This window comes from Artibeus jamaicensis, unplaced genomic scaffold (assembly GCF_021234435.1).
Source record: "Artibeus jamaicensis isolate MK-2021 breed Jamaican fruit bat unplaced genomic scaffold, CSHL_Jam_final contig_471, whole genome shotgun sequence".
Classification (NCBI taxonomy): Eukaryota; Metazoa; Chordata; class Mammalia; order Chiroptera; family Phyllostomidae; genus Artibeus; species Artibeus jamaicensis.
The window spans coordinates 4,759,295-4,782,676 of NW_026521850.1; the positions used below are offsets into that span (position 1 = coordinate 4,759,295).

Below are 23,382 nucleotides of genomic sequence, written 5' to 3' on the forward strand. Positions count from 1 at the left end.
AGCCAGGCTGGGGAGGCCCCTGTGGGAAGCTCCTGGCCTCACCCACTCGCTCCCTACGTGCGGGCCACACCCAGGCCTGGCTGCAGTGCACACAGGGACTGTGGCGCCCCCTAGTGGAAGAGGAGTCTGAGCCGGGAGAGAACTTGGTCCCCATCAGGGTGACCTGGAAAGAAGTGGGAGTGGCCAGAGGCAAGGGGTTCAAGTGTGCCCTTCCAGTTTTTTATGAAAGCAAAGGGATCTCTGGACTTGTGACAGCCCGGAGCCCCGACTCTGAACTGCTGCTGCAGGGGGAGGTGCACGTCTGTGTGCGGGAAGCAGGAGCCATAAAGGCAGGCCTGGCTCAGGCGTCCTGAGTGTGAGGGAGATGCCGTGCTACCAGCGCCCTCTGAGACCGGGATTTAAGTGCGAAGATTGCACACGGGCTCGTCCCGTGTGTGTGTGGGGGGGGGGGAGTTCTTTCTCCAGTTTCACCCCTTTGGCACTGATTTAAACACTTCTGTTCTTCTGGGACGGTGAGTGACATTTACTTAAATGACGCCCCCTTAGCTGGGGACATTGCTGAACCACAAAAGGTGCTGAGAAAGGCCCCTGTGCCTCTGTCCTCAGAGCCAAAGGGCCCCGGAAGCGGGGGCGGGGCGGCAGGAAGGGTCCCTGGCGGCCACAGCACTCTGCCCCTGTGTGCCGGTCCCCCACCCCGACAGCAGGCCAGCCCTGCCCAGTCCTTTAGAACCCTGTCCGCAGTTCCTACTCGCCAAACACCCCCTGGTCTGGCTGCTGTCCAACCCAAGGCCTGGGGCTGCTTTCCTACACACGGGCAGAACGCCGATTGCCCTTTCTCACAGCTTTTCCTAAGGGCAGTGGCTCCTTCAGCCTGCCCCTCGCTGCTGGGGGTGACGTTGTGGCAGGGAGAGGAACCCGAGGGAGGAGGCCCGACTCCGAAACACGGACTCCTTCCCCGGAGCCTCTCCCGGGCTCAAAGTGAGGCTGCACGAGACTCGCAGGGAAATTTATGTTTGCTTTGAATTCAGAGCAGAAAGGAAGTGGCCTGTTTTGGGGTGGGCGGGGGGCTGTACATGGCACATGCGTGTTCGATGCAGGTTTATGAGCAGCAGTGCGGGCAGGAGGAAAGGCCTGTGGGCACAGGGGGCAGCTAGCCCTGCACCTGCCCGTCGGCCGGGGGGTGGCTCTGCTGGAGGGTGGCCCAGCCTGGCCCAGCTTGTCCGGAAGGAGGGGGACAGTGCGTGGGAGAAAGAAGACAGGAGGTCACCGGTCCCCGGTGCTTCCTGCCTCCGCCCAGTCTGCGAGGTGGCCGACCACAGCCTCCTGTTTTGTCTTTGGGCTCCGGCACCTCAGTTTGGCTGAGCCGCTTTAAAAGCATGGTGTTTGGAGCAAATATGGAAAGTTGGCCTCACCAGCATCCAGAGGCCAACTGGTAGCTCTTTCTTTCTCCCCTTCCTGTAGAATAAACGTCTCCACGCCTCCAGAATCACTCAGTGCTCCAGACGAGGCGCTCCCCACCCACCACCCAGGTCCCACAGAAAGAGCCCCTCACACGGCACAGCTCCACCCGTGCCCATTCCTCATGGGAGTGCGCTTCCGCACACTCAAGTCCGAGAGTAAAAATCTCGGTCTTCTCCCCCAGACCCAGCACTTTGAACGAAAGCAGCCCCAACCGCAGGGCCCCTGACATAGCAGCATTGCCAGGTGTGACGGGACATGCTGACAGCACCACACTGCGGGACTGGGGGCACTGGGGAGGGACCGCTGCCCAGGCCGTGGGGCCCTCCGGGGTCTGGGAAGGGTAATGCCTGCTCTGTGGCACCTAGTCTGTGGTGTGGTCTCGTGGAGGGGACCGGCCTGTGGACATGCTGGCCTGTCCCCCAACCACACCAGCCCACTCGTGAGGCTGGTTCCAGGAAGGAGCCCCTGGGGGCCGCGGTGTTTGAAGGGGCTGGGCCCCCACCTCGCTCCTGCACCCCCAGTGCACCCTGGCTTCAGAGCCCAGCAAGGCCCCGCCTGTGTAGTCACTGGAACATCAGTTGCAGGGGTGATCGCCCCTCTTCCCCCAGCGGGCGCCAGGCCTCCCTCTGGTGACAGAGACGACAGTGAGGGCTGTGGGGGCATGTTTGGATTTATTCTGCCATCCTGAACGCGGACCAGACCCCGCAGCCGTGGGCCAGATTCCAGCCTGCATGGTGGCATCTCCCGTCACACACAGGTCGCTGTGGCGGCAGCAGCAGCTTTCAAAAGACCGGTGAAGGTCAAGAGATCCCAGCAGTGGCTCACCCTGCGGTTGCGGCCGCGCCAGCAGGGCAGGTGCGGGGCCCAGGAGACGAGGTCCCAGGCCTGAGCGGCAAGTTGCAGGAGGAGCTTCGGGGTCTCTCCCAGAACCGCCTGCTGGGGTTTCTAGGACAGCTGCTTCTTCAGAGACTGAGGGCCTCGGTCCCAGGACCCCCCAGCCCCACTGTGGCCTGACCATGTCGTCCAGCGGCCTCCGTGCCCCCAGAAGCACTGCCTGGTGGTCCGGGGGTCCCCAGCAGTGGCCTCACTCAGCATCCAGACGACAGCTCGCAGGACCTCGGGTGACGGCTGCCCCAGGGCCACACCTCCAGGCCCAGAGCCTCTGCACGGCCTGGCCACGGGGGGAGGGGGTGCTCTTCTCCAACGTCGGCCCCTCGGAAGCTGCAGGAGCAGCACGAGCTGGCAACACGAGGTATTTCTGTCTCGTCACCCGTCCCGGGTGGGGGCCAGCTCCACGGCACAGGGTGAGGGGACCGGCTGCCTCCAGAGACAACCCCTCTCCAGTCCGCATCTCGAATGCGCCCTTAGTCACAAAAAAACAGAGAGCAGCCCAGCCTTCGGGACCACGGGGAGGTGCAGGGTGAGGCGGGGCCTCGGGCGACACTCGGTGCGGGCACCCTGCACGTCCATGGGTCTCGGGGTCCGGGCCAGGTGACCACGGGAAATGCCCGTGAGGCGGCAGCCCCTCCCAACCCTGTCCCAAGGCCACAGCCCAACTGAGAGCACAGAGACAGAAGCTGGGCCTGAGCTAGCAAGAGGGCGGGTTGGGGGGACGTGATAACCAAACGACGACAGTGACGTGTGGGCACTTCCAGGACGAAGACCCAAGTCCGCACCGCGGTGCCCGGTCGTCGACACCAGCCTGACGTGGGCACAGTCCCCAGTCCCGGTGCTGCCACCGGGAGGCTAACAGCTCCCGCCTCTCGCACACCTGCACTTCCACAGCACCGCCCCCCCCTTCCAGGCACTGGCACACCGTCTGCGGGGAGTCACCCAGCCCGGCGGGACCCAATCGAGGGTCCTTCCAAATGGCCTCGAGGAAGGTGCATTCAGGGGCCAGCACTCAGGGGACACGAGAGGGTCTCTGGACAAGGAGGAGGGCCGCGCAGACGGCCCTGGCATCACAGGGCCCGGGTCTCGGCTTCGATCTTCTGCTCCCCGTGCAGACTGTCCGGGTCCTGCGGCTGGGCCACGCTCTGCCGCATGGCGATCTCGGGGCCGCCACCGTACAGGCCGTGCAGGTAGGCCCAGGTCTCCTCTGAGATCTGCCCATAGTCAGCACCTGCGGGGCCCCAGAGGCCATCATCGGTCGGGCCGAACTCTCCCTCACCCCCTGCGCCCTTGTCCCCTCAGTGGAGCCCTGGCCCTGGCAGCGGGGGCTCCAGCAGGGCCAGGTCCCAGGGGGAAGGGCAACCGCAGATCCTGTGCAGAGCTGCCCAATGGAAATCTCGGGGTTTTCCAGCACAACACCCATCTTTGGAGGACCCCACAGGGCACATCTCTGGCCATGCCCCTTGTCTCCCAGGGTGGGGTTCGCAGGAAGGTGCACAGGTGAGGCCAGCAGAGGGCAAGGGCCGGGCAGAGGGGCCTAGAGGACCTGAGGACCCACGTAGAGGCCAAGGGCCTCCACCCTCCCACTGGGGCCCAGGGCCTGCACCTGGGTGGACGCTGGGCCTGATTCAGACAAGCGCCAAGGGGCTCCCAGAAGGACCTGCCCAGCAGCCCGGCGGGGGGGGGAGGGGGGGGCGGCGCCCATGAGACTCACCCTGCTTCAGTTGGATGTGGCCGCCTCCTTTCACCTGCGCGATCCTGCTGTTGTCGATGGGCCCGGGGGGCTCTGGAAGGGACAGGACCCCGGCTCAGGGCCTCTGTGTGGGGCATACGCCCCAGTCCCGGCCTCCCCCTCGGCCCTCTGCCCAGCAGATGAGAGCGGACTCCAGGTGGGACTCCCTCCTCTGTGACCTCGAGAGGCTGCCCTGAGCCCGAGGGGTCACGGGGAGTCCTCCTGGGGAGAGGGGCTCTGGGCACCAAAGGCTCATCCACAGACACCGGAGGGCCAGAGGTGGGTGGACGCAGAGGGACCCTGCAGAGGGAATTCCTTGGGGACCCTCACGCTAGTTTCTGACCCCAGAGCGGGGTGGGGGGCGCAGGGCCAGTGCCTGGTGGACATTGTCCTAGTCAGTGACGGCAGCTGCCACTTGACGAGCACCTTTCCGATGGACCCCAGCTTCTGACGGAATCCCCAACAGCCTCAGGGTGAGACAGAGTGCTTACAGAGAGAGACTGGGGAGGTGACCGTGGGGGGCCGAGCCGGCAGAGGTGATGCCAGAGCCCGAGGTGGGGCGGCTCCGGAGCCAGCTCTCCAGCACAGCCATGCCCAGTCACCCCACTGACACCAGGGAGGCCTGGGGTGTCCCTGCCCGTGGGCTAGATGGCAGTGAGGCCCCACCCCTTCCCAGCCCCCGCACCGGCTGGTGCTCAGGCTCTGACAGGCAACCGCCTGACCGGACCTGGGGGCCTGCCAGTGGGGCGGTGAGCACAGCCCAGGGGCCAGCTGTCCTCCGCCCCGCTCTGTCTTCCTGGGACTGTGGGCGACCCTGAGGGCTGCCTTGCACCAGCCCTGTTTCCACCTCAGTAAGTCAAGGGGTCGGAAGATACAGTGTCCTTTTGTAAGTCTGTAGCCATCTGACGACTGAAATCTATTGTTTAGGGCCTGAGAGCCGGGACCGCAGCCTCCCCTGGGCATCAGCTGGAGAGCTCGGGAGGGAAAGGCACTGGCGGCCTGGCCGTGGGGGGGGGGGGACGGGGACGGGGGGTGGCTGGAAGAGCACCCGCCCCCTTGCAGTAGGGCGTTCACCAAACGGAGTGGCCCCGAAAACCTGCTGAGCGGGCACAGCCTCGGGGAGGCCCCCCTTCGCCTCCCGGAGGCCCCCCCAGGGCCAGGGGAGTGCCAGGGCGGTGCGGGGCTGGGGCCTCTGCTCCACTCACCATTGTCCTTGCCCTTGACGAAGGCCTCCCACTCGCGGAACCACTGCATGCTGATGCAGAAGATGACGCTGGGCGACTCCTCCGCCTGGAAGGCCTTGTTCAGCTGGGCGGGGCACGGGGAGCGGCGAGGGTCAGTGTGGGCCTCCCGCCCCCGCCCAGCCCCAGCCCCACTGGCACACACCGCCAGACACCCTGGGCAGGAGACTGACAGCTCCCAGCGGCATCAAAGAAAATAACCGCCTCCCACATCCACCACTCGCAGGCTGCTGCCAACGCTGTGGTGAGTGCCTTTCCCCAACTTTTTAAAACCTCAGTCGATTGAGACCACGTGGTGGAGGCTGTTTCTCCCCACTTCACAGAACTGGCTCGCTCATGGACTACTCTGACCCACCCCTGAGCGGCTTTGGCCCAGCCCCTCACTGGGGAAGGACGGGTGGTCCCCGAGACCCCTGTTCAGAGCAGCACCAGGGAGCTGTGAGCTCGGGGCCTCTGTCCTCACACCCCTCTCCGGGCCCCACGCCCGAGTCTGCGCTGCAGAAGCCCCTTCCCTGAACGTCTGGTACTGGGTCCGGTTCTGCAGCCTGCTGTGTTCACTGAACGCACCTCTCCACACCAGTCTGTTCTCAACAGGGAACCCTGTCCTCCGGGAAACACCAACCCCTGCCTGGAGGGGACCTTGGCTGTCACCAGCACTGCTCAGACAGAGGCCAGGGACACTGCGAACCCTCCCGTCACACACGCGACGGCCCAAACAGCAGCACCCTCCACCTGCGACAACTGCTCAACAGCATGCCAAGTGCACGACCCTAAACTTGCTAAACTCGCCAAACTCGCCAAACCCAGCCTCTCTGCCAGGAGATGCCCTAAACGTTCTGATCGCCCACAGAACACAGCCTCCAAACACACTGACTCTGGTCCTCAGGTGCCCCTGCGGCCCCAGCAGAGGCCAGAGCCCCCCACCCCCGTGCCTCCCCCACCTGCGTGCACCTTAATGAAGGTGTCGATCTCAATCCGCCTGCGCTTGGCCAGCGCCTCAATCTCCACCTGGCAGATGGAGCACACGTACAGGTGGTTCACGGCAGGGCCGCCCCCAAACCTGCAGGGGGCGGGTGGGGAGGCGGAGAGACACACGTAGCCCTGAGGGGCGGCCCCGTGGGGCAGGCCACCCACTGGCTGGAGGGCCAGGACTGCAGTCTGCTCGCCCTGCCCTCTCCAACTGGGGCGGCTCCTGGTGCTGATCCTCTGGGTGCCCTGTGCCCGGCGTATTCACTCGTCTGTCTCCCGCACTAGACAGACACTGGCATGCCCAAGTGCCCACGGTGCCCAGCAGGGCGCCTGCCCCAGGACCACGGCCTCACAGTATCTGCTTCATGGCCGAGGGGCACGTCAACACTCTCGCTTCCTTTCCGGGCTACTGGGCGGGGCTGTGGTGGCTGACAGGGGCTGCAGGCCCTGCTGCAGGTAGGAGCACGGACCCCGTAGGACTTGGGGTGCATCTCCTGTGGGGTTCTGTCCCACCTATCTGAGCTGCAGGTGGGTGGGGCAAAGCCAATCCCACAGAGGTCGGGGTGGTCAGAGCCCCGTGGCCTCTCCTGCACCTGCCTGGCGCGTCCCTCGCAGCCCTGGCACATCCTGCCTGCCCCGCTGCAGTGACCTGGGCCTGGGCAGGTCCCCAGGAGAGCCACCGGCTCTTGGCCTTGATGAACTTGAACCGGAAGGGCCCAGGCACCACAAGCCCTGAGTCACCTGAGCCGGGTATGGGGCAGGGGGTGATGCCAGCCAGCCGCCCTGCAGCCAGCACCCCCAGGACTACCTGTGAGAGGGGCCAACGCGCTGGCTCTCGCTGAGCCAGTTTGCTGCCCCTTGTGACTGGAAAGGCCTGCGGATGCCCATCAATGACTGCTGAGGAGGACACAGCCCAGGGAGGGCCGTGCCACTGCCCCTGTGTGGCCCGCTGCCCCCTGCAGGAGGGTGGGAGGCCCTGCCTCACTGTCCCTTCCCGCCCAGGAGCAGGCTGGCCACTGCACCTCACCTGCTGTACAAGTGCTCCCACACATTCTGGGGCAGGATCACCACCAGGTCGTCTATGTAGTGGTACTTATTGGGCGGGATGCCTGCAGAAAAAGGCGCAAGGAGGGCGGGCTGAGGGTTTGGCCCCCCGTCCGCCCTCCCCTGCCCTCCGCTCCCCTCCCCTGGCGGAGAAGGTGCCTGCACCTCCGTGGGAGCAGAGGAAGGTGTGATTGGTGATGGGCCCGGGCTCAGCGAAGGTGTTGAACTGGTTGAGCCATTCTCGGGATACGTAGAACCGCAGCAGGCTGGGCTCCCGCATGGCCGCCAGGGACACCACCTGCTGCCGCTCACGCACAGCCTCCTCGCTGCTCTTTCTGGGTGGGGAGGGGTGGGGAGGCTTAGGAGCAGCTGGGCCTGGGCGACCCCACCCCGCCCAGAGCAGGGGCACCAGCCACACCCTGTCTAGGGATGTGTCCAGAGGCACCCCCGCCTTCTGGATTCAGCCTCCCACACCCTGTGGCGGTCTGTCCACATCTCAGCAGAGCCCACCACCCCTGCCAGAGCCCTGGCCACTGTCACCTCCCACGGCGACCACCATCGCCTCCCACAGGGCCACTGTAGAAGACACGAACCTGACCTCTTACGTTTCCCGCTTCCCCACAGCCAGAGAGCTCTTAAAACCTTGAATCCTTACCGCCACCCCCCCCACCTTAAAAACGCCCAGGCCCCACCTCCCACGCACCCAGCGTCAGGCCCCAGGGAGCAGTGGCCGAAGTCTAGGCCCGCGGGTCGCCAGCCCCAGGCCGCCCACCCAGCACCTGCCCAGGCCCCCACCGGTAGAACAGGACATAGGCCTCCGCGCTCTGCACCACCGTCTCGTGGACCTCGGTGACGTACTGGTCATCGAACTCATACCATTGCCCGTTGATGACGTTCTGGCAGTAGGCGATGTAGTGGCCACCTGGGCAGGGGCGAGGCCCAGGGTTACAGAAACCCTGGGGGCGGGGCGGAACTTGGGCGGGGCCGGGCAGGGAGGGGCGGGGCGGGGCAGCCGCACTCACTGCCAGCAGTGCCGTGGTGGCAGATGACTGAGAGGAGGTCGTAGGTGGTGATCTGGGACGTGCACTCCTTGGCGAGGAAGGGGCGCAGGTCCAGTCCCTCCAGGGGGAAGGAGACGTGGCTGCTGATTTTGAAGGAATACATCACCTCGTGCCGGAAGCGCTTCAGGTGGATGCACAGGATCTGGGGGGAGGAGCCAAGTGCTGGTCGTTCTGGGGATGACTAGAGCCCTGCGACCCTGGCCGCCCCGACAGGGGCCTCGAGGCAGCGCCCCGGGACACCCACTAGCCCACTGCTTGATCCACTGTCATCCAAGTGGAAACAAGAAGCGTAGCGGCTGGAGCCTTCCCAGGACCAGACCCCCGACAGGCTGCGCCCTCGGACTCTGAGAACCCCGGAGGACTCCGCGGGAGAGCTGGCTGGGCTCCGGAAGTCCCATGGGGAAGGCGGAGAGGACGTGGGTTGAGCCGCAGTACCGGGACCTGCTGCTGAGAGGGGCCGTCCCCAGGAGCTGAGAACGGGTGGCTTCACGGGGAGCTGACCGTCACCAGCCTGTGGAGCTCACTGTTCCCAAACTCTGACAGCCAGTTCTGTTGGCACCACCCTTAGGAAGCTCCTCCACGAAGGCCTTCTCGGCACCGGCCCGGCACCCTGGTCGTGGGCCACGCTCCCCTGGTGCGGCTGTGCCTGGGGCTGCCGCGGGGTTCTGCCCACCTGGTCCTGCCCCGCCCTCCTTGAACGAGGCCGACATCAGCCCACACCCTCCGGGCTCATGCAGACGCCATTGCCTCAGCAAGGCCTTCCCTGACACCCCACAAAACCAGGTCCCCTCCCCTGCACCTGCCTCAGGGTGACAAGGGAGCTGAGGCCACGAGAGAGAGAGCGCTGAGTCACAAAGTAAAAATGGGCCCTGTCCCTCTGTCAGACCCTCCCAGGAGGTCCCACAGCCACAGCATCATGTCCCCATGGCCTCTCTCGCTCAGAACTCGAGTAAGGAGGGGTCAGCCTCTGCCTGGCAGGCCCCCACCTGTCAGTGTGGAGGGGCCCTGGCAGCTGAGGTGGCAGCCGCCCCACTCACCTCGGGCAAGCGCAGCACCTTGCAGTACTTCACCCCGTTCCGCAGCCTGGGAGGAGAGAGCCGCAGGGACGCTGAGCCACACGGCCTGGCGGATGCAGCCCGACGAGCGCCCCTCCCACCCCGGCCACCTCCGTGAGGTCCGGGTCAAAACTCCTGGGGTACCCCGGATGGCGCGTGTGGAGCACACGCAGACCCCAGAGGTGAGGCGGGATGTGGGGAGCAGCCCCGCGCGCGCACACACTCACTTTTTACAGCGCTCGCAGCTGTACATGTTGTCGCCTAGGGCAGGGAGAGACGGCACAGGTCAGCGGGGGGGTGGGCGAGGCACGCGGCACGGCATGCGGCAGCTTGCGCTCGCCTGCCCACCTGAGACATAAGGGGCATGCAGGCTGAGAGTGGAGGGTGGGGAAAATCGTCGCTGGAAGAGCAGGCGCGGCCACACTCAGGGAGGGTGAACCATCGGCGACAATCAGATACACGAGATGAAGAGGGTCACTATAGCGACAAAGGGGTCAATTCTTGGAGAGGATGGGACCCTTGTAAACATTCATGCGTCCGACCCTGGACACCGGCACATTTCACACAGTAACATGAGCGGACCCTCCCGCCGGCAGCAACGGCACACTCGCCCTCCAGAGCCAATCGCACACTGGACCAAGGCCAGGCCTTAACGAATTTCAGAAGGTAGAAATCTTGTCTAGTGCCATTTGCAACCACAGCGGTAGGAGACTGGAAACCAGTAAGAAAAGGAAAACTATACTAAAACACAGCAACTAATGGGGCAAAGAAGAAATTAAAAGGGAGTTCAGAGAGTACCTTGAGACAAATGAAAATGAATGTTCAACAACCAGCACCGATGGGAAGCAGTGAGAGCAGTCCTAAGGGAATTTTATAGCGATAAATGCCTACGTTACCCAACAAACCAAAAAACAACCTCAAATAAACAACCTATCTTCAAACCTCAAGGAATGAGGAAAAGAAGAATAAACCAAGCCTGAAGTTAGAACGCAGGGAACGGCAAAGACCAGTGCAGAAATGAATGACACACAGTAGACAGCAGGGAACGCATCAATAAAACTAAGGCTTTTTAAAAAAAAGATAAGCAAAACTGACAAACCTTTAGCTAGATTAACCAGGAAAAAAGAGAGGACTCAAATGAAATTATAAATGAAAAAGGAGGTGTTACAACTGCTACCACGGAATTGCAAAGGGTCAGAAGAGGCTCTACAGACACGTTGGATAACCTAGAAGCAATGGACAGATACCTACCCCGGCTGAACCGGGAAGAGGGACTCTAAACCAACCAGCACCGACCAAGACTGAAGCAGTGATGGGAAAACCTCCCAGCAAAGGAAAGCCCAGGTGCTTCCAGGTGAATTCTACCAAACCTTTAAAGAGTGAATGCCAATCTTCCTCAAACTCTTCCAAAACACTGAAGAGGAAGCAGCACTCCCAAACTCAGATTTTTACAAGATTTTGTTTTATTTATTTTTAGAGAGCGGGGAAGGGGAGGAGAGAGGCAACATTGGTTGCCTCTCTCACGGCCTCTACTGGGGACCTGGCTCACAACCCAAGCATGGATACTGACTGGGAATCAAACTAGCAACCTTTTGGCTCGCAGGCCGGCGCTCAATCCACTGAGCCACACCAGCCAAGGCCCCAAGCTTATTTTACAAGGCCAACATTACCCTTATACCAAAGCCAGGTAAGGAAACTACAAGAAAACTGCAAGCCAATATCCCTGATGAATATAAGTGGAAAAAGTCTCAACAAAATTCCAGCCAACCCAATTCAACAGCACATTAAAGACAACCACGCACCACAGTCAGGTGGGATTTACCCCTGGGATGCAGGGATTGTTCGACATGCCAATCAATAAACATGATACGCTACCTTAACAGAAAGAAGGATAAAATGCCATCATCCTGTCAGTAGGTACAGAAAAGTCACCTGACAAACTTCAATACCCATCTCTTCGTGATGAAGAATCTCAACGAACCGGCACAGAAGGAACCTCGGCATGACCCGGGCTGTGTGTGGCAGCCCGCGGCCAACCTCACGCTCCGCAGGGAGAAGCGGAAAGCGTCTCCTCTGATGTTGGGAAAAGGCGGGGGCGCCCCCTCTCGCCACTCCGGTTCAACACCACCCTGGACGTCCTAGCCAGACCCAACGGAAAAACAGGACAAGGACAGAAGTGGGAAATTTGAAAGTAGGAAACACCGACAGCCAACATTCTTCCAAAGAAAATGTTTGAGCTAATCAGTAATCAAGGAAGTGCAAAATTAAAGCCTATAATTTCTGTCTGCCAAACTGGAAAGAAAGAAAAGCAGGTGAGCTGCAAGGGGGGGGACTGGGAGGACATGCAGCCGCGGGCCCAGCCTGGCAGGGAGCGGGGGACACCGACGGGGCAGCCCCACAAACCTCGGGGTGCCCTGCGACCTGGCGACCCAGCGACCCCGCCCACACCAGCCCGGTCCACTCACCCTTCAGCTCATCGGCAGCAAAGAAGGCAGCGAGGCAGTCTTCCAGGGTGATGACTGGCCCCCAAAACCAGCTGGGGGTACAGGATACCACAAACCTATGGAGACAGAAAGGGGTGGCAGGGGTGCTGCCAGGGCCTGGGCAAGAATCAGAGTTGGGGACCTTGGGGCTGAGGCCCTAAGGCCTGCACCGTGGCCCAGGCAGCAGAATGGACAGAGGTCTGGAGCCAGATGCCTGGGACCACTGGCTGGCAGGTCAGAGTCCTTGAGCCTCACCTTGCTCAGCTGTGGATGGGCCTGACCACGCTGGCCACTCTCGGTCACGGCACATGTGCCCAGTGCCGGGAGGGTAAAGCAGGCGCCAGGGCACAGGGGGTGCTATGGAAAGCCGCCACTGCCCTCCCCCTGGGGCCAGAGCTGCCACCCTCCTCTCTGGCTGCTGCCTGGTCACGCCTGTTGTTACCTGCTGTCCAGCCCCAGGACTTACCCCATCCAGATCGTCACGGTGTGGACGAGGGCACCCCCACCCCACCTGTACTTCAGCCTACAGCTCCCTTCTGGACTCTGCCCTCGCCCCTACTAACACTTGGAATTTGCTGCTTCAGGTCCGTCTCCCACCCGGACACTGAGTCCCAGGGAGGCTCTCGTGTCCCCAGCACGCGGGAGAGGGGTGTACCGTCGGATGTACTCCAGGATGAAGGCCAGCCAGCCCTGGGCGGTGTAGCTGTCCCCACAGGCGCCCGGCTTGGCTGGCACGTTCTGGTAGATGGCCGAGTGGAGCTTGGCCAGGTCCTCCTTGCCAGGAATGGGCAGTGACAGGTCCTGGAATGTCTCCACCGTACTGGACACCTGTGGGGTTAAAGGTCAGCCTGGGGGTCCACCTTCCAGAATTCCGCCCTGCTCAGACCAGAGTCCCCACCCCGAGTCCCAGCCACCAGCTGGCCAGTATGAGGCAGAGGGCCTGCTCCTCAACTCCTGGGACACGGGTGCTCCGAGACCAGGGCCCTCAGGGAAGGCAGGGGCTTCCGGTCCAGAACCCGCTCCCACCCCAACCCCAGTGAGGACTGCTGAGGCTGCTGGAGCTGCGGCATCCCTCCCCACTGCAGGGCACTCACCCGGTCGCAGGTGAGACACTGCACCAGGCTGAGGATGGAGCCGTCGAAGATGTCGGAGATGACGCTGCGGTAGCGCTGCTCCTTCCGCCGCCGGCTGCCAGAGCTCGGCACCTGGGCTGGGGGCAGAGCAGGGAGCTAGGCGCAGCCCCCTGGCCGGAGGTGGGGCTTGCTTGGCCAGAACAGGGGGTCAAATCTGAGTCACGTGACTGGGTTCACAATTCACCGCTCAGTGCCTGTCATGGCCTGGAAAGTGGGGCTCCCCCACTTGGGTCCCAGTGGTGTTGGGGGGCTCAGAGACACTGCATGAGAAGCAGAGCCCTGGCAGTGGGCACTCGGAAACACCGCTACAGGTGTGACTTCGGCTCCCCGCCCCCAGCTCGGCCCCACCAAGCCTTCCGAACCTTTCTTGAGCATGTAGGACGGCCCCATTCGCACGGGGCTTGCGCGCGGAGGGCTGCTGGCCAGCTTGGCGTGGCCCTCGTGGTGGACCGGGCTGCAGGGCCGGGAAGAGCTGCGCATGTGGGCCTCATTGTCGGGCTCTGGGGACAGAGCGGGCGCTGTGCTGGGCCAGGCCGCCAAGCCAGCTCCAGGGCGTGGCCCAGAAGAGGACCCGCCAGCGCCTCCTAAAGGGACCGAGGCCTGAAATGCGTCACACCCCCCCGATGTCCCTGTGTGTGCCCACAACACTTCATGTCCCCAAGGGAGGCTCAGGGTTCCGGGGCGGGCCCCAAATCCCACGCCAGCTTTGTCAGCTCCGTGGGTCTGCACTTTAGCCTCTTTCTCACCCAGCAGCTGGGTCTGGTGGTAAAAAACCCTCACGGTGGTGGCAGGACTGGCCGTCGGTGCCTGGCACACAGCAGGTGCCGGACACACGGCTGGGGCCCCCTGAGCGGCTGGCCAGTACCTGGAGTGCGGCAGGGACTGGTGGACCGTGGCGATGGTGGCAGAGCCTCCGGGGGCTGGTGGTCGAGGGCGGCCATGGTGGTGTCCACGTCTGCGTCCTCGTCCACCTGCTCGGAGTTGGTGCGCTGCTGGCCCCAGGAGAATTTGCGGTCCTTCTTCCGCTCCTTCTCCGAGATGGCACGGCCCGCCTCGTCCGTGATGAGCAGCTCCGCCTCGGGCTTCGAGCTGCCGCCGCCACGGCCCTGCCCGTCACCCTCACCCCTGTCGCTGCTGGAGTCACAGGACAGAAACTCGTCCTCCGATGGGCTCCGGTCACCCTCCCTCTTCTCGTCCGTGTCGCTCAAGTCCGAGTCCCGAGCCTCCGCCAGGGCCGCTGCGGCCGCCACCACCGGCTCCTTGAGCTCCTCATGCAGCTGGTCCATCAGGCAGCGCAGGAACTCCTGGGTGTCCTGGAGCAGGGGCAGCGTCAGCGGGGTGTCCCCGGGTGGGGAGGAGCCTGCTGCAAGCCCCCTGCTGCTTCTGGCGCCCAGGAGCCCACCAGGCACCCAGCTGTCCTGGCCGGAGCCCTGGCAGACGCACTGATGGGCCCCTCGCAGTGGCCTCCATGGCAGTCTGTCCCACCCCCGCCTGCCGGGCACCCCCTCCCAGGTCACACGGCAGCTGCGAGCTGGCAGAGCTGAGGGGCCTGCTGCGTCCATCTGACTCCCAGCAGACGCTCTTCAACAACTGTAACACTGCTGCCGACTCAGTGTGGGAGAGAGCAGAGGTGTCCCGTTTAGTCACTAAAGTCACCTTGTTCCCTGAAGGAGGGGACCCTGGGGACAGGCAGGGAGCCCCAGGAAGAAGGAAGTTGACACTGAAGGAGCGGTGCCATGAGGGCTCCGCAGAGTTTCGCAGAGAGCAGTGCCACCTGCAGGCCAGGCCGCCTGAGTCCTGGACCTGCCTCTGGTTCTCCCTGCTCTCCGGGTCCTGCTGGTGCCCCAGGGCCACCTTCCCTGGACAAGGTGACCTGTGGCAGGAGCACAGGATGTCACCTTCCTGCACACCTGGCATGACTCAGACTAAGCTGTCAATTCAGGTCTCGAATCACAGTATCAAGGATTCCATCCTGACTACCCTGTGACTACGTTGCCAGCCCAGTGGGAAGCCAGGGCAGCAAGGCCTCGGGCACAGCCTGTCCCTGAGCCCAGTCTCCAGCGGTGCCCACACAGGATGTGCTTTAAAAGGCCTGAAGATGGTGCGGGCAGATGGCCTCCCAAAGTTGGGGGCACTTGGTACCTCACTGAGCCACTGGGTTCAAAGTCCAGTTCTGTTCCTCGCAGTCCCTGACTCAGACGTCAGAAGCAGCGCCCAACTGCTGACCGCATGAGGCAGGCGGCAGGCAGTGGCCAGACCAGCCTCGCTCCCGAAGCCTCACGTCAGACACGGGGAGGGGGGCCTCTGTTCTCCACCCCAGCAGAGGGAAGGGGAGGCTCACTAAGCACTGCCTCATCTCGCATCGAAAAGGGGGGCTGAGGCGTGTGTGCCTGGTGGGGGGGGGCTCTGACCAGCTCTTTAAGAACCAGGCCCTCATCCGCCACCCACTGTTCTTCCTGGTTCTTCCTTTTAACAAAAGGACTCTGCTCCTCGCTGGGATCTCAAGGCACACAGAAGCGCGGCGGGCAGCATCTCTGGGCCATCGCCAGGCCCTCAGCTGCGTCCACACTCAGACCCAGAAACGTCCCTTGATGTAGGGGGGTGTCGGCAACAGCGAACAGGGTGGCCCTACTGCACTCTGTCCTCACTGAGCTCCTGGGATGGGACGGGTCAGCGAGGCCTGACTCCCATTCCTGCCCCTCTGTGCTGTGTGACCTGAGTGAGTTGTGAAACCTCTCTGAGCCTCGGCTTCTTACCTATAACATGGGGAGGATGGGGCCCCCTCAAAGAGAGTTCTGTGGGGTACCTCTCAACTCATAGGGCTGCACCTATTGGCAGGTAGTGACCACTTAATAAATGGTGGATGCTGGATTTTGGTCACTATGTGGACATCATCATTCTCCAAACAGAGCGGCATTCGGGCAGTGCTGGGCTTCTCAGCCAGGAGCCCAGCGTTCATCCAGCTGAGGTGTGAGCGGAGAGCGGCCCAGCAGCCCTCAGCCTGGGAACGGATGGGGGCAGGGTGGTGGGGGCCGGAGGCACCCCTCGCATGACTGCTCCTGACCCCCTCGTTCCGGCAGCAGGAACTGCAGCCCAGACAGGCCCAGCTGCCCCTGCAAGCCCAGCAGTGAAACCCCAGCCCTGTGACAGTGTGGGGCAGTGACATGGACCACGACCAGCTCGGCTCAGGGCTGAGATACGTGTGTGGCTGCAATCTGCTGGGTCTCGGTCCCCTCACTGTGTGCCGCTGAAGACCGCGGTTTCAAAGGGGTTCTCTAGGGTTACAGAACTAGTATCCTGATGTTGACCTGAATGACAGTGAGACTCGGCCTGAGGTCTGGAACACAAGAAAGTGCGCGCCGTTTTGGACACAGTGCTGAGGCCCCCAGACTCCGGAGTCTGGCTGCCTGAGGTGAGCCTTCCTGCACCTGTACCTGCCGTGTAACCTGGGTGAGTGACGTGGCCACAGAGCCTCGGTCTCCCCATCTGTTAAGTGGGGAGAACACCAGCAGGTGCTGGGGGCTCCTACATCCTCAGTGTGAAGGGCTCAGGCAGAGAGAGGGCCCACCTCACAGCTCTCAGCCTCTGTGCCCATATTCCACGCTGGTCTTGGCTCCAAAGCCAGGCCTGGTAGGTCTCGGCCCGGAGTGTCCCCTGGGCAGCTCGGGAGGCCTACCTGCTGGGCGTAGCCTCGGAACATCGGGTTGACCAACTTGATGCCATGGGACAGGCTGGTAGGAACCACGTAGCTTGGGCTGTGGGGAGACCAGACCGTGAGCACAGGCACCCCGCCGGCCAGTGGGGCGGATCGGACTCAGCCAGGGGCTCGCTGCCCCCTCTGGGAGGTGGGGCCCACCAGGAGCCCCAGCAGGCTCGCAAGCCTCTAACTGGGTAGCATCCTTTCCTGCTAGTCCATGACAGGCCTACTTTAAAACTGTTTTTGTTCTAAAACAGCTATTGTGGCTTTTCTAATCACAAAGGTAACACATGTTCATTACTAGTATACCATGGAGAATACAGGTGACAATATTCCAGTAACTCTGTACGGCGCCCAGCGGGCACTAGTTACCGGGGGAAAAGCACTCGTACGTTAGGGACGTGTGTAACCACGACACTGCACCCCCGACAGTCCTGTGCTACTTAATGCCAACTGTCATTGAAAAGGAAAATCTAAAATTTCAGAAAAGCCTAACAAACTGCCACTAACAACGCCACCCAGAGATAACTACCACTGAGATTTCTAGACTTCCCATGAAAATGCGGACACACGTACAAAATCACATACAATATATATATATATGTAAACCAACCCAGCTTCTTACGAAAGTGGAATTATATGGCATCATCCTGCTTTAGAATCTGCTTCTCCACTTAATACATTTCTACGTCCTCATTTTACGTTATTCACAATTTTGACTTTTTCTGGAGAAACAGGTCTAATATGAGCTTCTGGTCTTTACATTCATTTCTCGCCACGCGGAAGCACCCTTCACCACGTAGGAGGTCCTTCCTATGCCCACAGTTGTGGCTGCAACCTGCGAGAGGGCACGGTGGGGATCGCCCTGGCACACCCGCATCTGTGAAGAGGCTGCCAGCTGGGATGGGCACCAGGTTCAGATTCTGGCTCCATCTCTCATGGGCTGTGACCTTGAGCCAGACACTTCAGTCTCCCTGAGAGTCTGTCTCCCCAGTTCAGGGGACAGGGCTGGCTACAACCTCTGCCTCGCAGAGGTGCCGTAAGCAGGAGGGGCCGGATGCCCTGGGAGTGCTTGGTGACACGGCTGAGAGGAAGCCCCGCCCCCACGCCCCTGCCAGGGTCGGGGGCTGCCACTCACCGTCTCCTGTGCCAGACCTCGGACACCAGCTTCTGGTAACTCTTGCACAGGGCTGGCTTCTTGTCTGTGCGCACCAGGCCGCCACACTCCAGGAAGAACTGGGTCAGCGGGGGGCTGGCCATGGGGGAGCAAGCCGGTCAGGAGCGAGAAGCGGGGAGCAGCGATCGGCTGCCTCTCGCAGGCCCCCTAACTGGGGACCTGGCCTGCAACCCAGGCACATTCCCTGACTGGGAATCAAACCAGTAACCCTTTGGTTCACAGGCCTGCGGTCAATTCATCTCATTACACAAGAAATAGATATTCACGGTAGAAAAACTGCGAATAAGCAAACAGTAACAATGGGCCTTAACCCCGCCCGGTGAAGACACTACTCTAAAGATCTGGGGCGTGTCCCCCCAGACTCCGTGGGCCTTTCCATTGTTCCCAGCAAAGCACGGGAGGGGTTGCTGGGTCCAAGGGCACGTGTGTTTTTAGGGAGCTTGATGTGTACCCACGCACACGCGTGTGTGGGCACAGCAGCAGAGCCTGGGGGCTGTGCCGCTAGTCCCAGGCTCCCGCCCCGCCTCCCAGCCCCGCCTCCCGGGGTGGGGCTGACCTACCAGTTGGACAGGGCCTGCAAGGCGGCATTCATGTAGCAGGAGTTCCCGAGGTTCTTCATGCCCGTGAGGCCTGGGGAGCCGGTGCACACAGGGCGGGGGGCGGGGGGAGTGAGCACCCTGCCTGGCCAAGCCCCTCCCAGCCTGCACCTGGAGACGAGCTGTGGCTCTTGAGCCGCCAGGCCCAACCACAGGCCTTCCACCCCGAGATCCACCAAGTAAGTACATGTGGTTCCCGCCCACGGCGACAGTCACCAGGAGTATGTTGCACGGGCCAACTGCACCCCCCCCCCAGCCCAGCCTACTGTCCTTACAGGACTGGCAAAGGGACCCCCTGGCCTGTGCAGAGAGGCCAGCCTTCCCGAGGTCCCAGGCTGGAGACCAGGCAGGTGGGCCCGGCTGGCACTCCAGGGGCAGCCACCACGTTCTATGGGCCACCCGCCACTGTCGGCGGCACCCGTGGGTACATGTAGCTTCCCCGCCCAGAGCTGAGCCCGCGCCCTGCCGTGGCTCCCCCGCTCTGACAGCCATTACCTCGAGGTTTCAGGTCGTCGTCCTCCGACTCCGACTCCCCTTCATCAGCTACAGCAATGGGGACGGCTTTCAGAGGGTGGGAGGGCGGTGGGGAGTCCTGCGTTCCAGAGAGAGGAAAAAGAGAGGGTCAGGAGGGAGAGGGGTGGCATGGGGTGGGGGGGTCGGTCCAGGGACCACCGGGAGGAAAGCCCAGCTGCCTGGCTGCCCAGTCCTGGCAGCCAAGCAGAAAACAGCATGGAAAGCGCTGGCCTTGGGGACTTGTATTCTGTCCACAGGAATGAATAGCAATTATTTATCTTACTTATAGTAAATCTGGAAAACAAAGAATAACAATGTACAATCCAGCTCCCCTAGACAGTCACCGTTAGAAGTCTATGTGCCAAGAAAAGCATATATATACATATATATATGTGTAAGTTTTTAACTGTTGATACACACACACCCAGAATGGGATATTGTCTGCATTGTTTTACGCCTTTTTTGTAAAAACCAAACAAACAAACCACACACGGCTACCGTGTCCACAAGCACGAGCGGAGCCCGTTGTGTGAGAGCGCTCACAGGCAGGCACACCCCCGGCCCCCCCGGAGCCCCTCCAGCGGGCCAAGCCTGCGAGCGCCCTGAGGGAGGCCCTGTTCCCCGTCACCCTGGCGGCCTCATCGCCTCCCATGGGCCCTGGCCTGGCACAGAGCTGGGGTTCGGTGAGCATCCGCTGACAGGAGCCCCTCAAAGTCACCCGGCACAGAAGTGACCAGGCGCAGAGGCCACCTGGGACCCACTAGTCCGAGATCCACGAGGGCGCAGGTCACACTGCCCCACCCTCCACTCGTGTTACCACCAAACACAGTGACCCTGCTGCACCCCCGCACCTGCTCGGAGAGTTTGGGTGAGGGGGCAGGCGGGGGGGCTGCCAGCCGCTTCTCCAGGAACACCTCCTTCTCGCAGGCGTAACACCACACGCGGAACGTGGTCAGGTTCACGGTCAGGTTGTGCTTTTTTGCCTAGAAGGCAGGATCCAAAATAAGGTCAAGGAGGCACTGGCCCGACAGGCACCCTGAGCCTGCACAGGGGCCACCTCCGCCCAGAAGGTCAGAATCTGCTCGCCCTGCCCGCCGGGAACGCCAAGGGCTTCCCTGGAGCGGACGTGCGCTTGCACCTGCGCCAGCTCCTGCTGCTGTGTCCACGACTATCCTGGTTTCACAGACACAGCCACGGAGGCCCAGGGCGGTCGGATGGAGCAGACGGGCAGCTGGAGTGGGCCTTGAACTCCGCGCTGCCTGCCGGCCTGCACACCTGGGCCCCAGCCACACTCACCTGTGCGTGGATGGTGCTGTGGTCGGCGAAGGACTCTCCGCAGCCAACGTAGGTACAGGCGACCTGGGGAAAGGGGAGGAGAGTGGATTGGGGCTGCCAAGAGGACAGTGAGCCAGGATCCCCACGCCATCCAAGAGGACTCCACCCAACAGGGAGGCCCCGCCGATCTCCAGGGACACGGGTGCACCTCCTCGAGGCCTCAGGAGCGGCCCCCTGAGGAAAAGCTGCCCCGTCTTGGTGAGACCGGCAGGGGTGCTGGGCCACTGCTGTCCTGTAGAAAGGCCAGGCAGGGCCACAGCCAGTCCTGGGCAAGGACCCTCTCTGCCTCCGCTTGTCTCCTTTTCACCAAATTCCTGAGGGGCCAGCTTTTGGGATCTACGTTTCTCGAGGACACACCTGGGTCTCAGCCGTTTTGTAATGGGGGTGCTGAATGGGCAGAGGCAGCAGGGCCCCTTGCTGACCGGGTGCCCCGCAGTGGGGCCAGCGTGGCCCTGATGAGCCTGCCTGCGGCCTTGCCCTCTCCTATCCCAAATCCACCCATCCACCAAGGCCCAGCACGGGTGCCTCCCCACGCAGGCCTGCGCCCCAGCCAGCAGCCTGCTTCTCCGCAGGAGCACCCACGGCCTTCCCACCTGCCGTCAGCCCCGCACAGGCTGCCGAGGGCCTGTCCCCGCGCCACCCGCATCCACGCGCCCTGCCCAGCCATCACTGGCATCGCTCCTCCAACTCTGCCCGGGGTGGACCCCCACGAGGCGGGGGCGTCGTCCGGCCGTGGCCCCTTCTTTACGGGTGGGGCAGGCGGAAGTGCCAGGGCCCGAGCGGAAGCCCATGTGGAGGCTCACAGGCACGTGCGAGCGGAGGATCCCGCCCCGTGTGCGGCTGGGACGTCTAGTGCGCAGTCCTCGCCCACCTGCTTTCCCTTCTTGTCATTTTTAATGGCTCCCAAGGGACTCGCTGACTCGACAGCCCTCTTGGCTGCGAACTGCACCTGAGAGGTCCGGTGTCCCTGCCAAGGTTCCAGCAGTGCCCACGGGACACAGGTGTCCCACGCCCAGTCTCGACTGCACTCCACGCCCCCCGCAGCCGCGAGGAGCCCTTACCTGGAGACAGGCCCACAGGTTCGGCCCGGAAACACCGCATGACTGACAGGCTCCCTGTGGGAGGTGAAGGGGAGACAGCAGAGGGTGACAACCCGTGGGGCCTCCCGGGGCCCCTGCCCGCTCTGGCAGGGCGAGCCACGCACCTGCCCCCGCTGACACTCCGTCCCTAAGTGTGTCGGCTAAAAGCTCTGTTTGCCTCCAAGAGGCCCTCTGCAGCCCCTCCCACCTAAATTCGGTTCCCCATTTCACACTTTGTTGTTTTTTTGTTTTAAAGATTTTATGTATTTTTTAGAGAAAGGGGAGGGGAGGGAGAAAGACAGGGAAACATCGATGTGCGAGATTCATCAATCAGTTGCCTCTCGCACACCCCCTACTGGGGACCTGGCCCACACCCAGGCATGTGCCCTGACTGGGCATCGAACTGGTAATCTTTCAGTTCACAGGCCGGTGCTCAATCCACTGAGACATACCAGCCAGGGCTACACTTTATTGTTTGAATTTTGTTTCATCAGATGCCTGCAAAAACATTTCCAGTTAAGTCTTTTGGAACTGAGACCCCTTCATCTATGACCTCGTCCCCCCTTCAACCCCACCCTCCCTCCCCAGCCAGACCATGGGCTTCCGTGAAACAGAACTGGTCTGTTTCGTGTACCCCAGTGACTTTGCATGGCCAGGACACATGAGGAGGGCCATGTGTTTGTTGATCACAGAAAACACCCAGGTCACTGGTGGTCTGGGTGGCAGAGCCTCCCTCCGGTCTGCCGGTATCTCCCCTTCTTGCTTTAGTAAGAGAACACACGTATCCTGAGCACTTCGCTGGCCCGCTGCAGACGGTCTCCCAGCCCCGCTGCGGTCATGGAGCTCAGCCCTAGTTAATGGGACGGGTGACAGGGAAAGGGACGTGTGCCACTGGGAGCTGCACGCTACCCTCCCTCTTTCCCTTTCTTCCGGGGCCCAGAAGCGGCTGTGATGGGGGAGCTGAAGCCACTGCCCTGGACTCGGACATGACAATGGCAGAGGCGCCTATCAGTCCGAGACAATTACGTAGGGCACGGTTTCAGCTGCTGGAACAAAGGGCCCTGGAATACCGTGGCTCACGTGAGATAGCATGCTTTTCTTCCTGGCGAGTAACCTGTTCATGCCCCAGCTGCCCTGTAGATATTTTAAAACAACGCTGGCTTCATTCTGTGGATTCCGGATGCTCGGAGAGGCGCTGCGGACGTGCTCTCTGGAACGCCGGCTCGAGCCATCTCCCAGTATTCTCCGTCTTTCCGCCACAGACACCAACACCTCTGAAAGGCTGGCACACGTCTCCCCATGTTCTGCCTCCCTCTTCCCACCAGAAGCGTCTGCCTCCCTGCTTTCGGAGTCCCTAGTCCTGCCGCCGCAGGGGGAAGAGTCCCATCGGTTTGTCTCACTCATTCCTCTGTGCAGACTCAGAAAAACCCAGCATCGGACAGTGCAAATGCGCCGGAGCCTTGCTCGGCCCTCCTCCAGACCACACAAGAAGCGGAACTACTTCCAAAGAAGCCCCAGGTACACTGAGGAGCCCCTCCTCCCTCACACGGGCCGGGACCGAGTCAGCTCGGGCCGAAGGGCCCCGGGACCGGAGGGGCAGGGAGACTGGCACTCGTGCCCGGAACTGAGAGCCCACAACCCGTCCAGGAATCGACCCAATGACCCAACCTCTGGGAAGGTGCCCCACGTGGGCCGTGCCCTCTGCGGGCTCGTGCCACCCAACAGGACACTTCTACAAGGCCATTCACCGCAGCGCCGTCTGTTTTGGCAGCAGTGGCAAAGAGGCCAGGTGTCCGCCCACTGAGGACCAGTGTGGATCCACCCGTGAAAGAGGGCGCAGCTTTGACACAAATGACGGGAGAGCAACCCCGCGGGCCGGTGTCACAAGGCCTCCGAGGCACATTGTCATATGAAT

At 62.2% G+C, this 23,382-nt stretch overlaps 1 protein-coding gene across 3 annotated transcripts in view; it reads right to left on the bottom strand.

Moving 5' to 3' along the window:
* Positions 1–2,120: 2,120 nt before the first annotated feature.
* Positions 2,121–23,382, bottom strand: part of USP20 (ubiquitin specific peptidase 20) — a 32,260-nt gene continuing 10,998 nt past the window's right edge. For 2 of the 3 annotated variants that reach the window (XM_037145105.2, XM_053667792.1), the window contains exons 4-25: positions 21,450–21,503; positions 20,350–20,412; positions 19,905–20,036; positions 19,036–19,132; positions 18,505–18,574; positions 17,906–18,019; positions 16,747–16,825; positions 13,936–14,383; positions 13,433–13,570; positions 13,032–13,147; positions 12,593–12,765; positions 11,920–12,014; positions 9,682–9,715; positions 9,437–9,482; positions 8,361–8,541; positions 8,134–8,260; positions 7,504–7,673; positions 7,322–7,403; positions 6,277–6,385; positions 5,290–5,392; positions 4,067–4,138; positions 2,121–3,583 (exon numbers count right to left, since the gene is read on the bottom strand). In XM_037145105.2, coding sequence (XP_037001000.2) covers positions 3,423–3,583; positions 4,067–4,138; positions 5,290–5,392; positions 6,277–6,385; positions 7,322–7,403; positions 7,504–7,673; positions 8,134–8,260; positions 8,361–8,541; positions 9,437–9,482; positions 9,682–9,715; positions 11,920–12,014; positions 12,593–12,765; positions 13,032–13,147; positions 13,433–13,570; positions 13,936–14,383; positions 16,747–16,825; positions 17,906–18,019; positions 18,505–18,574; positions 19,036–19,132; positions 19,905–20,036; positions 20,350–20,412; positions 21,450–21,503 — 2,664 coding nt within the window. In that variant the 3' untranslated portion in view covers positions 2,121–3,422. Of the gene's footprint in view, positions 3,584–4,066; positions 4,139–5,289; positions 5,393–6,276; positions 6,386–7,321; positions 7,404–7,503; positions 7,674–8,133; positions 8,261–8,360; positions 8,542–9,436; positions 9,483–9,681; positions 9,716–11,919; positions 12,015–12,592; positions 12,766–13,031; positions 13,148–13,432; positions 13,571–13,935; positions 14,384–16,746; positions 16,826–17,905; positions 18,020–18,504; positions 18,575–19,035; positions 19,133–19,904; positions 20,037–20,349; positions 20,413–21,449; positions 21,504–23,382 lie in introns of those variants that run through there. The other variant, XM_053667793.1, reaches the window with a different exon arrangement.